The 17,028-nt window shown below is 35.9% G+C and overlaps 1 protein-coding gene across 1 annotated transcript in view; it reads left to right on the forward strand.

Annotated features, from left to right (window-relative positions):
• B3GLCT (beta 3-glucosyltransferase) overlaps positions 1-17,028 on the forward strand; it is a 47,793-nt gene that overhangs the window by 11,476 nt on the left and 19,289 nt on the right. Inside the window, exons 4-6 of the mRNA XM_066313147.1 lie at positions 2,176-2,285; positions 13,802-13,878; positions 16,730-16,841. Of these exons, the coding sequence (XP_066169244.1) occupies positions 2,176-2,285; positions 13,802-13,878; positions 16,730-16,841 (299 nt within the window). The remainder of the gene's footprint in view (positions 1-2,175; positions 2,286-13,801; positions 13,879-16,729; positions 16,842-17,028) is intronic.

Raw genomic sequence — 17,028 nt, forward strand, 5'->3', positions numbered from 1 at the left:
GATGGCTTTTGGTTTCTCTGTTATTTCATTCTTCTCTTTTGAACTGTTATATACACATCAGTAGCACTTTGGGGTATTAATCTTTCAAAAGACTGTTCTTTCTCTTGCTTCACTGGGTGTTTCTCAGCTTGAGAAACAACTGAAGTGTTCAACATTGTAACTATTTTCTGTTGACATTTTCATACACTGAATATGTCTTTTATTAACTACTTTAAACTACCTATAACAAAGGAAACTATTTCCATTTGATTTAATCATCAAGATAGATGTTATCTCCCTCCTAGAAAGTATGCTACTGTGGAACATCATATGTATTGTTAAATGTACCATAAGTGAAGCTAAGTGTAATTCAGAAGCTTTCATATCCATAAATATACTGCTACTAAAACAGCAATTATAGAAAAACAAGATAGTGTTTGTTTTTTGTCTCTGTGGGTGTTTTTGGTGTTGTGCATGTAGATTTAGCCCTTTGACTCTCATTAGCATCAACAACGTGTTGTTTCAGTTTTTGTACTGATTTTTTTATTTTGCACGGGAAATCTAGCAAAGATCTTGCGAGGTAGCAATTAGTTGCTATTTAGAAGCTTTTATTATGCATGGGATTTTATAGCAGATTGTTTCGTGGTTCAGAGCATGAACACTGTTGATTCCTACATTCTGTGGGAAAAATGTGAAATGAATACTGATATCTAAACCAATGCTTATTCCATCTCCCTAAGATATCACCAGAAATCTCACACAATTTGACCATGTCTTGATGAATAAGCTAATAAACTGAGGGAAAAGTAGAAAAACATCTGACTGCAGCTTTGACCTGTCATAGGTCTAAATTAACAAATAACTGCTAAGAGGGACATAGCAATGTAATCAATCCTCAGATGTTGGACATAGCAACCTTAGTGCAGATATTTGTGGCTAATGCTCTTCCTGTTCACATTGTTCTCCTTGTGATCCTCTTTCATGGGTTCAGTTTTATTCTTTTTCCTTGTGATTCCTTCTTTGGACTTTCCTTATTTCCTTCTTCCTCCAGTTTTTCTCTGCCTTTGTTCCACTGTCTATCACTCATTTTACTCTCTTTGCCAAGTTAGACTTTTCCTTTTTTTCTTTTTTTTTTTGGTATGAACTTTGTTCCTTCTCCACAGTTTTCAACATTCTGTACAGATCTCCTGGGCCTTAGTTTCTTTCCTTGTGGTGCTGTCTTAAGTTGTTATATTCTGAGTTTCCTGGTATGCTTTCTACATAGTATGTGTAAAGTCCAACCTTTTGTGGCCAAACAGAAGCCACAGTATCGTGTGTTATTCCTTCTCATTGATTCATACTTAGTTACTCTAAATACTCTTTAGTGGGTTAAACAGCATAGATCAAAGTTGTTAAGAGTTCTGCAAAAGGTATCTCTCTTCTTCCTTTTATTCTCTTATGCTCTGTTGTTGTCTGCTGTGCTCTGAATTCTGAATGGGATCATATCTTCCTGTTTTTCTAAGATTTCCAAGTATCGAGGGATTATTCCTATCATCAAACAAATTTGGCTACCTGCTTCATCATGTACTTGTATTTTACAAGAGACACTTTTATAATCTATAAACACTTGCAAAGCTACTTCATTAGTTTATTTGCAGTTTCTCTTGGTCTTCTCTCCTGTTTAAGGTTTTTAGTTATGATGCCTTCAAACACTGTGAAGATGCGTGAGATATTGATGCTGTCATATTAGATAAGAGTATCAGCTCAGTGTTCTCGTGTGTGTGTCTCTTCACCTGATGTTTGTTTTTGGGTTGGGTTTTAAGCTCTTTTTTTGGGAAGCAGCTTTTCTGTTTCATGTTCATGCGTTTCCTGGTGGGGGCAAATGCTGGTCTGTGATGAACACCTTTTAACTCTGATGGCACAGGAATGCTGGTGTATTGGAGAAAAAGCAACCTCATGAGTGTGGCTACTGTTAACTGCTGCAAATCTTCCAGTCATGCCATGCTCTTTTTAAATCAATCTTAAAAAGATCTGATTTTGATTTTCGTGTCTGTTAAATAATGCCTTTTTTACTATTTCATTAAATGTTTGCATAATTAAAGGAATAGTTTACTGTGTGTAATAGATTCCTACATACATCTGGGTTCTCCCAAGCTTTGGAGCAAATAAAAAACCAATTTATTTTATCTTTAAATCTTCTTATTTTCTTGTTTACAGAATTAAAAGGAATTGTATTTGTCATCCAGAGTCAAAGTAATTCTTTTCATTCCAAGAGAGCAGAAGATCTAAAAAGAGATATTTTGAAACAGGCTGTAGATCTTGGAAAGGTATGTTGATATAATATTAAGTGCACCTTGTTATATATGCTGTTTTCCAGTATGACTGTAGAGTGTTTACAAAAAAAAAAAAAAAAAAAAAAGGCATTCTTTATTAATTGAAAAACATAACTTAATTATTGGTTGGAGTAATTTTAGGTGAGTATTTTAATAGAGCCTGTGAATGTGCTGTAATGTAGATTTTGTCAGAATTCCGTTGCACAGTTGTGACATTGTGGCAGTAGAGTGGAAATGTGTGTGGACATTAAATTCTTAAGGCAGGATTCCCCTCCTCCTGCAGCAGCCCTCCACACCTCTCTTGCCCCTGTCCCTCTGTGGTACAGTGCCTTCCCTAACTATTCCTTGTTCCTCTGCCACCCCTCTGCAGACTGAGCACTCAGCATTGACCTGCTGGTGGGTCACACTGACCTAAGAGCTGCGTGTTGTACTTTACATTCTAATGTGAAGTTCGATCCGTAAAGCTTAAGCCTACTGAGAAGAGGTTTTAAAGGTACATTGAATGTTCAGTGTGCATAAACAGTGCTTTATTTTCTTTGTGTTTTATAAAATTCAGAAAAATGTAAGAGTGGCATACATCCCCTGATATGAAATAGCTTTCTGTGAGGTCCTTTGACCTGTTTTTAATTTCCATGTCCTTTGTTGGAAAGGAAAAAGAAATCTGATGTAAATTGTCTTATGTACATTAGTCTTGTAGTGCCTAAATCAGATTGCTGGATGTTTTAGGCTTCATTTATCCAAGCTTATCAAACCTGTTGTAATTAAATCCATTCTAAATGCAATTTTTAATCCTTTAATGAAATCAGTCATGTGAACAGCCTTTGTTCTGCAGAGTTCTGCTCTGTGAGTCCTCTTCAGAATTGAGACGAGTGTTTAGATACAATGTGTGCAGAGAGGATTATGGTGTCAGTTGTTAAACCCAAGGATTTTAGTTGAGTTCTGTAATTGATGTTGCAGAATATGAGTAATGAAAAGTTCAGTAGGTAGAAGTACAAATGGTTTCAGTGAGGCTGGAATATAATCATGTTTTGTAGGAACGAGGTGAAATATTTTTGTAATCAAGAGTTGTACCTGAAACTGACCCGGCTTCTAAAAACTTTTATTGCCTAATTAAAGAGATGACTTTATGGAAATGCTGAAATGGTTGTGCCTTTCCAGTGTTAGCAGCATTCCAGTATTGAACAGCAGTCATGGTGTCTTAAGAGAAGCAGTGATGGAAATCCCACCAATGATCTCATTTGATCTGAAAATTGAGGAAAGGAGAAAGCCATCAGGGTATAGGAAAAAAAATAAACAGGCATAATCAGCAGGTTCTTGGTATGTTTTGATTGTTTTGGTCAACTCACAATGCCACACACTACCCGGGAATGCTGATTATGGAGATGGGGCAGATCATCTCTGCAATCCTGCATATCAAAATTTGAAGTTGGCACTTTTCACTGCAAAGAATACATATGAAATTGTTAGTTTCAGGCAAAAAAGTTAAATCCTTGTGTTTTCAAAGACAACTGCTGTATGAAAACAAATGACTGAATCATCAGGTTCAGTCCTCTGTTGTTACAGGCTCAAGCAATAGACGTTTAGTCCATAAGGTTTCATTAGATATTTCTTGCTAGTTTAAAAGAAGAAATAGAATCCAACTGCTAGATAGATAGATAACTATCATATTTGTTTCACTTCAAAATTGATTAAGTCACTGACAGTAATCCCTTTAAGTGATTTGTCCATTTTCTTTTATGGTGTACTTAAAACATATTTTTTTATATGAAACCTATCTGTATTTTTGGTCACCAGTAGATGTCAGTATTTTGTTCTTGCTTAAAAACATTTTCATAGAGATTTATTAAATATTAGCCAAAACCCTTTCAGTTGAATTTTTGCCATTGCTAAATTCTATCACAGGTTCTACCAATCTTCTTAATTTTCTGATATTTCAGAACATTTCACCTTTGTAAGAAGCACCAAATAAGAAGATAAAGTTTCACACGTAAAATATCTCTGCATATAGAGGGAAATACTGCTTATTTGTGAGTTTGAGGACTGTTACTGTAGTGGCTATTAACGTCAGTCTGAATTAAACAAGTGCAGTAAGAAGTGTGCAACTATACATAGGAAATGGATGTATGTTATGTTTCATGAGTAAATGCTTGTTTTTAGTTAATACCACATTAAACTTTTTCTTCAGTCTCCCAATTTCCAGTTTGACTAATGTGAAGACAAGTGGCAGATGTTAGGACCATCTTATAGTTTTGTTCCTGTTTATTTAAAACAGTTTTGCACAATCCTGATTCCTGAAGTGCAGCAGGAACAACGATGATCAGAATCTCAGCTGGCTGTACCAGCAGTCTGTGCCTCAGGAGTGCAGTGTCTTTGTTATCTTACAAGATCATGGCTACACCAGGTTCTGGTTTTTTGCTTTCAGCACAAATTAACTATAACTCAGTGTCTTACCTGCTAATCTCTGATGTTGAAAGGCCTCTTAGTGCCCATGTCAGTGTTATTTTATTGTGTCAATAGGTTCATGGCCACAGTATGTGTTGCCAAAGTGCCAATGACCGTTTGGCACGGCATGTGTGCTTTAAAAACCAGATATTTTTAGTTGCCTAGGCTGTACTGATGGCAACATTGCACTGTTTTAATAATATGGAAGATTTCTCTATTAAGGGATTGGAGAGGGGGACAACATTTGCTTGAATTTTAATGAATATATGTTAAGCCATCACCATATTCCCGTCTGAAATGATCTGTCTCCAAATTGTTCCTGCTGATGTTTTGGCCCTCTCTGAGAGACTACTTTCAGGGAATTTGTGGGCAGTTATCTTGTTTTCTTTCCTTAATTTGCCAGTGAGACATTCTGAGTGAGTTAATGTTTCCTAAAGTTCTTCCAGCTCTGGTTTTACGTTTACTTTTGGATGCTGGAATGAAGCTATCTGAAGTTCTGTTTTCTAAAATAGTCCTCTGTTAGTGTACAATACTATTTCCTGTTTTCAGAATACAACAAATTCAGAATTCACTGTATTCTGACATTCATCTCTCACTTGAAATTTTCAATTTTTCAATATTATCAGGCTATGATAGAAACAACTCTGAAGATATTTTTCTTGAGCTGTCTATTTCATCTCCTTATTTCATTCCACAATAGATGTATTCCAAAGACGAATGGGCATACATTCCTTTTCTTGACTTTAAACAAGCTCTACAGTTAAAATTTCCTAAAGGTTCTTAGGAGTAGGTCTGAACTTATTGAAAAGCTTGCATGCAAGTTAATAATGTTGTGGTGATAAGATTTTGTGGAAGAACTTCTTTTTCAAGGCAACTGAGTTGTTTTAAAACTGATTTGTATATTTAGGTAAGATAGACATAATTTGCTTGAGAATTTTAAAAAAAATTAATGCCATAAATTCAATGCAATCTGTAATATACCTATTGCTTCAATTTTCAGTTACTTGCTCAAATTCAGGATTCTAGTATGAAAACTCAGATTACTTCTTTCTCTCCTGTAATGGCTTCCCATTTCATGGAAGCCACTTTCCAGCTGAGACTGATCTGGCCATTAATTTTTTGATCTTGCAGTTTTAACAGTTTTTAACAGATTATATTTAAGTGAAGTGTTGGGCTACATTCTCACCTGCCCCTCCATCTTCATGTCTACAATAGTTTGTCTTTATGGCAAGGCCTTCCACCATATCAAGTTCAACCCCTTTTTTTTAAATCAAAACAGGTATGTTTTAACTTCAAAAGCTTTAAGCTTTTTGATTTCTCAGTATTACTAGATCGATTCTCTTTGCTTTTTGTGTAAAAATAATGGTGTGCCATTTGTTTCCTTCCTAGCAACAACTTTCTTTTTATATAAAGATTTATTCATTCTTGTGTTTGCAACGTCATCCACAACTTTATTATTTACATTTATTTTCTGAATCTGTCCATAAAACTACACTTATGTTATGTGGGGAGAACTTGCAGTATAAAACCCTAAAAAGAGTGTGCATTTAATTGGTCAGTGTATGAAGTTCCTATTTATACTTTTTTATCCACATTAGCATCTGTTTGTTTTATCTTGTGTTACTTATTCTGCTTGCATACATTGCCTAGTATTAGTATGCTCTTGGTCATTTTTCTTTGTTTTTCTTCATAGTGCTTAATTCCTTTTAGGATTTGCATTTTAAAGTGTAACTGCTCATTCTGGGGCTTCAATATTTGGCTGATCAAGTAGTGAAATGCTGCTAAACTGTTCTGTGGGAAGGTGAGGTGTATGGTATTCAAAATAAAACCTTTTGAAAGTGTTCCAGGAAAAGTGTACAAAGCTACTGCTTAGTTTTGAAAATGTGTTTTGGAGTTGTCTTAAATCTCTTCAAGGTCAACTTGCAGGGCATTACACATCTGAGTGACTTTTGTTTTATCTTTGCTTTCCTCCAGCTGTTCTCCTGGATTTTCGTTTTAATTGTTTGATCTTTGACTTTCTGATATGCCCTTGCTTCTCATTCTGCAAAGGTACACATCCTTTTGACAATGGCTAGGCTTTATTATCAGCAGAATTGATGTCTAGCTCATTAACTCTTGAAATGGTAAAAGCTATCTACACTTAGTGCTGGAAGGTGAACAGGATCGTTTTCCTCTAATGAGTGCTCAGCAGATTTGAAGGAATTTGTAGAAGTCAAATAATTCTGCACTAATGAGATCTTTTAAATGTTTTAGTAGTGATGAATGGGCTGCCCTCAGCCCTGCCTATACATATCATATATCATTTTTATATAGCTGCTTTTAGCAATCAAATATGTGGTCACTTCCTTTGCTTTTTTAATGCAGAAAATAAGACCTGTCACCTTGCAGAGATATCTTGTCATGTCAGAACAAAATATATATGAGAAATTCAGAAGTTTAAAGTGTTTTAGGCTAAGTGTTTCTCTTAGCCTCTTCAGCAGCAATCTCTGCATACTTAATAGGAATTGAACAAACCTGTTTACTAAGGTACTTCTGTTCTTAGTAAAGAGTGAGAGATTGCTATAAAGCTTCCTCTTCCACTGCTGTTGGCTATATTAAAAATGCTCAGTCATCTTTGAATAGAATTCTCAAGTATACATGAGACTAGAATTGCTCAATCATCAGATGAAAATAATTGCCTAGTGACAGTTGTCTTGCTCTTGTGAATTCTCCTGAGCATCTATACTGGTACTTGAAATATATTTACCAAATTGCCTTGTGGAAGCTTTTTTCTGCTCTGCTCTTCCTTCTCTTCTTCCCTAGTTTAAAAAAGGCACACTAGATTTACTTGGCCAGAGGCTGTTGTGGGGAAGGGACGTGCTCCCCCATGTATCACACTGACATAGTTTGGGAAACAACTGTCTCAATCTTGCTGTCAGTGAAAGATGATTCAGGCTTTCTGTGAATATAAAAACCTACTTATACTGCTGATCTTGCTGATATTAGAAGAAGCATCTGAACCCCATAAATAGCTTAATTTCTTTGCTTGAATCACAGAATCATTAAGGTTGAAAGAGATCTCCAAATCAAGTCTTTGACTGAATACCACCACGCCCACTAACCCATATGAGGAAGTGCCACATCGGCTCAGGTTTTTGAACACTTCCAGGGGTGGTGACTCCACCACTGTCCTAAGAAGCTTGTTCCAATGCGTAATCACTCTTTCAGTGAAGAAATCTCTCATAATATCCAACCTGAAGCGTTTTTATGCACTAGTTGGGGTTGACAAAGATTTTGCTCTAAGTAAAAACTCACTTTACACACTAGTATTATCAACTACAATACAAAAGCAGTATCTTAAACACATTCTAAACAAAGATCTTACTCAGACCACTTGGCAACACAATTACAGTGGTTCATCTTTAATATTTTAATAGCTATGTACTGTATACTACATGTCTGTCTTTTGTGTGTTGCATTTATTTAGAATTCTTGTAAGCTGTGAGCTGTGGAGAAATTATTCCTTGCTGCTTTTTATTCACTCAAGTGAAGAGCAAACTAATGGCACTTTACTGCAATATGTTGTTGTCATCCTAGGCTACTGTCTTGTTACACACATCTGTTACACACATTTATGATAAGCACTCAAAACTTTTTCAGATTTTTTTTCCACATCTTTATATTTGCCTTGTTACAAAATAAGGTCTAATTTGTTAATTTGCACACTGTACTTGCTCTTGATTTGTGAAAGCAGGGTGATGCTATGGCCTTTCACTGAACTTCCTGAAATTACACACAATATATTATGAAAACTCAGCTCTTTTTAAAAATGATAACCGGGCATCTGAGAGTAGAACAGAAGTAGAAACTCTCTCTAATGGAAAGCAGTGCATCATACTCTATCACTTTGGGCTTCCTGAGGAGCAAAAGATTATTGGAATCCATACTTTATTAGAAACATGGGATTTGTTGTTGTGGGGTTTTTTTGCATCTTATTGTGGCCTTACAGTACTTAACAGGGGCTTATAAAGAAAGATGGGAACAGACTTTTTAGAGGGCCTGCAATGATAAGGAAAGAGTAAAGTTTTTAAACTGAAAGAGAGTAGATTCAAAACTCAATATAAGGCAGAACTTTTTTACAGTGATGTTGGTGGTTGATATCCCATCCCTGGATATATTTAAGATCATTTTGGTTGGGGCTCTGAGCAACCTGATGTAGCTGAAGGTGTCCCTGCTCACTGGAAGGACTTGGACAAGGGCTTTAAAGGTTCTTTACAACTCAAAACTGTTCCATGATTCTATGAATGAAGCCTAAAGTGAGTAATAGAGCAAGGAATTTAAAAGACTGGACAACTTTGGAGAAGTTTCTAAATAACTGATGTGTTAAACAAAAGCAAAGCTCTTTTACGGTGCTATTGTAAAATAGTACTTTAAATAATTTATGAGTTTTATTTGAATGGAATTGTTGAAATAATGTTTTGTCCTGGATTCTTGGAAATGAGGCTCTGATAAAATTGATCCTTATGTCTTTAAAACATGAAAAATATTTGAAATGTGTATTGTGGTTTTCAATATTTAAGAAAATTGTTAGACTACAGAGAAGATGGAGTGTTTGCTATAATGTTTGAAGCTGGCAATTCCCGGTAAATTGTCTGATGCACTGGTCTTAGAGGTAGGAGATTTGCTATTACTTTCTTTTTCTATTGCTATTGGTATTACTTACTTTTAGAAATCCTTCAGGATGTCTACGGAATTGGCATGTTTTTGAAAATAAAGCTGTAGGGAGACTTTAGTATGTGTTCCACAGCTCTGCTTTGTCAAAGTAGTCATAACAGATGATGGTAAGAGCTTGGCTTATTTAACCTCCCAAGGGAAGGCTGAGAAGGTAGGCTAGCTCTGAATATGTCTTAGGATTGATTACTGAAAAGTAGATGAGAGAGTAGGAAAAATGTTTTTATGTGCTTGTAGGGTGTGTAGAGACAGGAAACACTTCTAATTCTGGAGCTCTACGGTTCACCAGCAGTGCTCAGGGTTTTAGATCCCCAGTGCTGCCCCTTGGCTCTGGGTGGAATGAGGCAGTTTAATAAGCTCACAAAGCACAGAGATGATATGTGCAAGGCACCTACAGATACCAGCAAACTGGACTCATTAGGAGGAAATTCCTATACACTGCTTTATCTTTCTCATGTGTATTACAAGATGGCTTTTTGCTCTGCTCAGATGACTTAGTAATATAATGATGAACACATTACTGTCATGTTCTGGATTTCACCGCAGTTCCATATCTTTTTCTATGTCATACTTGAAAAATCATGTCACACAGGGCATAGAATTAACAGTGCTGAGCAAGATCTAGTTTGAGTTGGATTCTAATAAAGTATGTTCTTACAAGAGAATACACTTAGGGCAAGTTTGGTTATGCTAAGATGAAAATCAGTGAACTATTTTGTAGGAAAACAAAGCAAACAGAGTTCTGCTAGAGGATGGGACTTAGCCTGGAAATCCCATTTTAGCTCAGGTGGATCTCTGTCATCCTGGGTGCATACAGAAGCCCATTTTGGACTTGTCTGTGAAACCTTAGCATTTTGTTTTGGTTTTACCCTCTACAGTTTTGTTTTCTATAAATGGCACATTTCTCATATAGAATTTGGTAGATTAATATGGAAATGCATGTAGTGCAGAAAGAATACACATACTTGTTTCAGTTTAACAATTCTCTTACTTAGTTCATAATTCTTTTACCCTGAATTATCTTTATTGGATGTGCTAGTCTTCAAAGTTTTTTCATGTTAATGAAGAGAACTTTGAATATTTAGATTCAAGGACCAGAGTTTTCTTGATGATTTGGTGAGAAATTGTGTCATTAGCATCTTCATACTTCAACTTGCATAAAAAATAGTAGATGATTTTAAAGTACAAATGAGGCTTTGTGGGTCTGTGTCTGTAAAATTGGTTTGAAAGCATGGACCTAACCCCTGTATTCACACTTAGTTTTTAGTTTGTGTGAAGTTTGCAATTGTAATCTGTGGCAGGTATTGCTGAGCTTACTGTGCTGATGGAGTAGGTGGTATTTGGAGTAAAAATGTCATGTACTGTATTTCAGACCACAAGCAATTCCATTTCTTGGTTTTGCCCTTTAAAGTCAGCTCAGTTGTGTAAGTGGAGAGGGTAGCTTCTCAGTCTTCCAAATGTGATTAAATTATTTTCTTTAGATTGTAAGAGACTTTACTTGTGTCATATATAAAATGTTGGTATGTGTGAAAACACATGTGGTTTGTAACTGTGGAAACAATAGTTTCAAGCTAGAATAACCAGTGAATGCAGTACAGGGTGTGGATGCATTTGTAGGAGAGTTTTATGAGATAAACAGACAGAGTGTGCAAGTTACATTTCATTACCTTGACTACACATGCCCTTCCACTCCTCAAAGCTGACAGTAGGTACATTTTGCTTTTTTGTTCTGTCCTTGTACTGAAGATGGAATAAATAAAATGAGTAGGTCAGCCCAGTTCCACTAGGTTCAGAGTAAAAATGAGAAAGGAAAAACAACAGAAATCCTCCTGTATTTTTGAAAGAGGCTGTTTTGGACCTATACAGTGTGTCTTAAGCATCTCATTTATTAAATTAGAATTGAGGCATGGTTAGAAGTGAGTAGAAGGAATGGATCATGCAGGGCATGTATTTTCATGTTTTAGAGGAAGTTGGGTAGAGAAAGAGCTGGTTTATGAATATCAAAAAGAAAAGATACCTTGTAAAAGTATTGGATTAGCTCAAGAGAGAATGCTTTTTCTTTGTCATCACTCCTTTGCTCTGCACAAAGGAAATAGAGTACATGGTACAGCTACTTAGATTATGTAATTTACTTAATATCTTTTGCATTGGGTCAATGCTGATTTTTAATCTAAAATTCATCCAGTTTCAGCCTTCAATGTGATAGAGACACTGAGTATTTTATTATTATTAACTACTTTTTTCTTTGTCTGGATCCTATTGTACGTTAAATGTATGGCTGCCTACAAATACAAGTGTAACTGCAGGTTTTGTATGCATGTAAAAATAAATAGTCCTGTAAAGACAGGACTTTTATCTTTGTATCTGCAGTCCTATAAAGAAGCTTTTTTAAGTTATGGTTTTACCATAAACTTATACAATAAATCAATAAATCCAAGTAAATAAAACCAATAAAGATAAAACTTTACCAAAATAAATCTTACCATTTTCACATTCTAGTGAAATACAAGATGTTGAGAATACCATGACTAAGATTTGCCGTTTCCACAAAAAACTCTGAACTTCTGGTTTTTCAGTAAATTGAAAACAAGCAGAAACATATTTGTTTGGTTAGTTTAAACTGGAACCATAAATCAGAAATGCTGGATTTTGAGATGCAGGGCAATATCCTACTCCAAATTAGAGTTTTGGCTTTGGATTTTTTTCAGTTTGGATCATTCCAATAGCATAAATTCTTATTTTTGCACAAGGTTAATGCATCTCCTGAGAGGCACAGTTATTCCTTAGAGCAGTAGAGGTGTTTTCTTTAGCATGTGAAATTTGGAGATTGTATGTATTTCTAGGTGCTGTGCTTAACTGCCTTTAAAAAAGGATTTAAAGTAAACCTGACAGAGTCAGCAAATAGCGTAAACTTTATCTTAGAACTTTTCTTAGAAATAAAGTTATTTTTGTGTTTAAGTGTGAATTCTATGTTAATGGCATCCTTCACAAAAGCATTTATCAAGCAGGAATGTTTGGCACATGCAAGCTGTAAGTGGGAAGGGGTTAGGGCCTGCAGAGACAGGTGCATCCCTACAACTCATGGTCCTCTCTCTGGTTGTGGGAACACAGACCTCCAAATACTGGCACACAAAGCCTCCTGCCCAGGAGTTAGAAATGGAATTTAAGGAGAAGACAGGACAGACTGCAGTGATCAGAGCAGGGCATGGCCAGACAGGTGTCCTGACCAGCAATTTGTTACAAGTGACCAACTCCTTTTTTAGTCTGTACTTACCAATGATTTTCCCTCCTTGTCCTGGTTTCAGCTAGGGTAGGGGAAGAGGGGGGTTGAGCGAGCAGCTGCGTGGTGCTTAATGTCTAGCTGGGCTTAAACCTGCCCTCAACCCACTCTTTTGCTGACCTCTTGCTCTTTGCGAAGCGTTTCGTGTGAAGCTTTGTGCCAACCCAAAGTGCTGCTCCCCTGAATGCTGCGGTGAGTCCCATGCTTCTGTGGGCAGTGACCCCCTGTCAGGTGGGCAGGGAGCCTCTCCCTTCTCTTTAGCTGGTGTCACACCTGGCCCAGAATGATGCTGCAGTGAGGGATTGGACTCACTGGTGGAGTAAGGTACTGTGTGTGTATTGAGGGATGTATCTGTGTCCAGCTTTCCTCATGTATTACAAATTGTGCAGTTTGGTTTATCAGAAGGCTGTGTTTAAATGGTCTTTTCTTGGAAACTACCCCAGAATGGCAGCTTATCTGCTAGACATTGGAATCTGCCACATCAAAGAGGCTTCAACTAACAAAAGAGCAAAGGAACTTAGGAGGAAATCTTTCCTTTGTAGGAAAGCTTCTTTGATTTTTCAGAAAGAAAAAGACGTTAACTCCTCATTTTGATTTTTTTTCTGTAAATCCATTGTTTTTGTCACAGTGCTAGTGTGACAGGTCAAAGCTCAGCTCAAAGTAAAGAGTGTTAGAGCTCTCACTTAAGCTGTGTGTAACCTGATTGTCCAACGGAAGCCTCTGTAGTACACCCTTTATTATTTATAAGTACTTCATTTATGGGATTTTATGGTATGACAAGGAGATTACTATGATATGTTTATTATGTGGGTTTTTATGCAAAACATGTAACTTGAAGTCTGTTAGTTTTATAACTAAAAGACAATTAAGAAATTATGAGTTGAAAGAATCACTATCCCTAACTTGCAGTTCACTTTGTTTCATACCATTCTAAGTTGTCTATTCTTCAGGGCTCTTTGCCAGTCAAAACCAATGAAAGCTAAGTAGTTGTTCTGGAATAATTTTTTTAAGATTAATTGATGTTTAGAAAGAAAGTACATATAATTCATGTCTAATGGGAACATCATTTTTCTTAAAGGAATTGCCTACAGTACTGCTTATTCATCAGATCAACAGGCATGAAGGTGCATGGACAATATTGCCATTAATGACAGAGTAAGTGTAATGAATGTTGCAATGTTTTTGTAACTAAGAATATATATATTATTTACTCAGACCTCTTTTTTCAGAAGCAAAGTTTTTAATGAGAGTTGCTACCTTATGTATTTAAACATTATTGGGGTTTTTTCTGTTGTTTTACAAAGCAGATTTCTGATAAGCTTCACTAAATCAGAGAAACCTATTTGAAATAAAGAATAATAATAATAAAATTTAACTGAGCAACAACCTTCTTTGAATTGCTGTATGTTTTAAAATTATTAGGGAAGTAAACTAGCCCAAAGAAGCAGCATTTTTAAATCTGTATTTTTCTATTTGGTCCTCACTTCTTACAGTGTGAGGTGTGAGGCATTACAGGAGTTTGGATCTTTCAGATTATTTGACTGAATGAAGTGGAATAAATTTTAAAAATGTATCATAATACTTGTTTGGGGTTTTTAATGCTTATAGAGTTTATAAGAGGTGGTATGTGTTTGTAGTGAAAAGTTGTAGGTTCCAGCATCTTTTTAGATGCTTATATGGGCAAATTTTCATATTAGTATGATCAGAAAAGACAGGCAATTTTAAATATCTTTTCTTTTTAGCTTATACAGATGGCTCCAAGGAAGACATGCTGCATTTACATGATAGTATCTTGTAAACTGTCAGGAAATTGTTTTAGTAATCCTGAACCTCCATGGTACTGAAGACTGTCTTTTGCCTGAAGCTTGCATTTGAAATATTAAGCCTCCTGAGGTTTAATTTAGTTAATATAATTCATTAGATGTATTCAGGGGGAGGATTTTATGTCAGAGTGGTTGCAGGACAGGATACTTTTCCTTCTGCTTTCCACTACTTTGTGTGTAGAAAAATGTAAATAGTGCTTGTATAGCAGCTGTCTTTGAGATATATGTAAACTATGAAAAATAGCAAAAGAGATTTCAAGTAAATTGAAAACTGGAAGATGTTCAAACTATCAGTCATCTTTCTTTTTTTTCTGCTTAGCTCCTGTTTCAATGACCTTGTGGTTCCTCTTCTGAATTATTTATGTCTTGGTGACAGGGTTTACAGATACAGCTCTTAGGAGACAGCAAAACTAAAAGAAAAAATAAAAATGCTCATTTGTGTGACAAAGCAGGAGAAAATTCTTTAGAAATCAGAAGAGGAATCTTAAATAGAGGATTTCCATCTTGAGATTTATGGAATATGAGTTTTCTTGTGTGTACTGTTTTACTTAGTACTTTTAGCAAATGAAGACATGGAGTAGTTTAGAAGTACGTTGATGTTTTTGAAGCTTGCATTATTTTGTTTTCTCAATGGACAAAAGAGGAAGAAGGGAGTTCAGCTCATCCTGCAGCAGCTGATGATGCTCTAATCTTTGATATAAGATGCATCTGTATCAGAAAACTTTCAAAAGAATAAATTTCTCAGTCCTATGGATGTCAGCATTTTTAAGGAGGTCTTTAAGCAGTTGCAAAAATTCTAAGTTTTTAGTTCTTGGGCCCAGTTTAAGTTGGACAGAATATTTAATTTCAGAAGCTACAATTAGTGGATGCCTTATGACACAGATCCTTACTGTGTGCAGAAGGCCTGCTACATTTCTTCTCAGTAACCATGTTCATTCACCAGAAAAGGAATTCCTTTTTAAAAAATTATTCAAAATGGAATCTTATCTGGATATCTCCAATATCTCCTTGCAGTCTGAAGTCCAAACTTTTGTGTTCTAAGGTCTCCATAACACTCTCTTGGAGACCTTAAGTACTAAGCCTTGAGAATCATTCTGTTTGTCCATCAATAGCTAGAGAGCAGTGAATAGTTAAATACTGTTGCAAGACACAGAGGAAAGGTAGCTTAACTGGAGGATGACTCTCATGATACTGTAAAGAAAATTAATTCTTTCCCAGCCCAAACCAGCGCAGTAACTTGTCAGGTGTAAAAAGACTGAACTAGTTTAATACCAGGCAACTCTCTGGTGCTTCTAGCATGTTATTGCAATACCTCCAGAGGCAGGTAACACATTTTCTAGCTTAAATCTTTCTCAGATGATGAGTTTGGCTTTTTGAGTGGGTTTTGGTTTGGGTTTGGTTTTTTTGCAAATCTGCTGTTTGTTTTTCATTGCTGATTTTTATCAGGAGGAAATGCTTTGGAGAAAGCAGACTGTGATGTTTATAAATACTAGTTTTCTTTTCCCTCTCCTCAGATAACTTGTTAAATTGAATCAATGTAAAAGCCATGCAAAGGAAACTGGACAAATAAATATTGTAGATTTTTTTTCCATTAGGATGTTATTAATTAATATGGCTCTGTTTTGATGAGTAGTGGAAGAATTAAGGCTAGAGGAACAGGGAAACAAGGAATGACATTTTTCTGAAGAAGTTAGTAATCCTGCATTGAAATTATTGCTATCTTTGAGGAGTCCCTTCAGTCTGTACAGTTTCACTGTACTGGAAAAGCTAATGAAGTTTTTAAGTTGGGAATGATCAGTGTCCAACACCTGTAAGGAAATCTGTCATTAGGCATTTTGATGATGGTTGCTGTGCTGTTAGATTTTAGATGGCCAGTGTTGGGGTCCCTTGGAAGAAGGGGAAGGTAGCTTAAACTGCTGTCTATGGACTTCTGAACTCATAAGGGGCTATTAGACCTGTACAATTCTTTATCTCTTTTCCTTTCTTTCTGTGGATAGCAGCAGAGTCAATTTCTTTATCCATTCACAATAGTCCTTTGATGTGGAATTCTAAATCAGTAGTAAAATTTTCTGCTTCTTTGTAAATGAAGAACTGATGGCAAATTATTTATCTTTGGGGAATGTGCCTTGAATTTACCATTTTTGTTCATAAGCCACCTTTTTAGTAATTTTTTTTTTTTTTAGCTTCTCTGTTACTTATGGTAGGAACACCTCATGGATTTTCTTCTGTGAAGAAGATACAAGAGTACGAGTTGTAAAACTGCTAGAAACACTCCGAAGATTTGACAAGTCTAAGGTGAAATAAAAATGTAGATATTTGACTTTTTTTTTTTGAGTGTGACTGAGAGTGTTTTGCCGAATGTTGGAAGAGATTTGTCCAAACACCTTAAAACAGGGGTATAGATTTCTTTTGCTGAGGCTGAGGGCAAGGTATTTAACATGAAGCAGTACAAATGCCTGTACAGCTCTTGAAGAACTGTTAA

This window comes from Sylvia atricapilla, chromosome 2 (genome assembly GCF_009819655.1).
Source record: "Sylvia atricapilla isolate bSylAtr1 chromosome 2, bSylAtr1.pri, whole genome shotgun sequence".
Classification (NCBI taxonomy): domain Eukaryota; kingdom Metazoa; phylum Chordata; class Aves; order Passeriformes; family Sylviidae; genus Sylvia; species Sylvia atricapilla.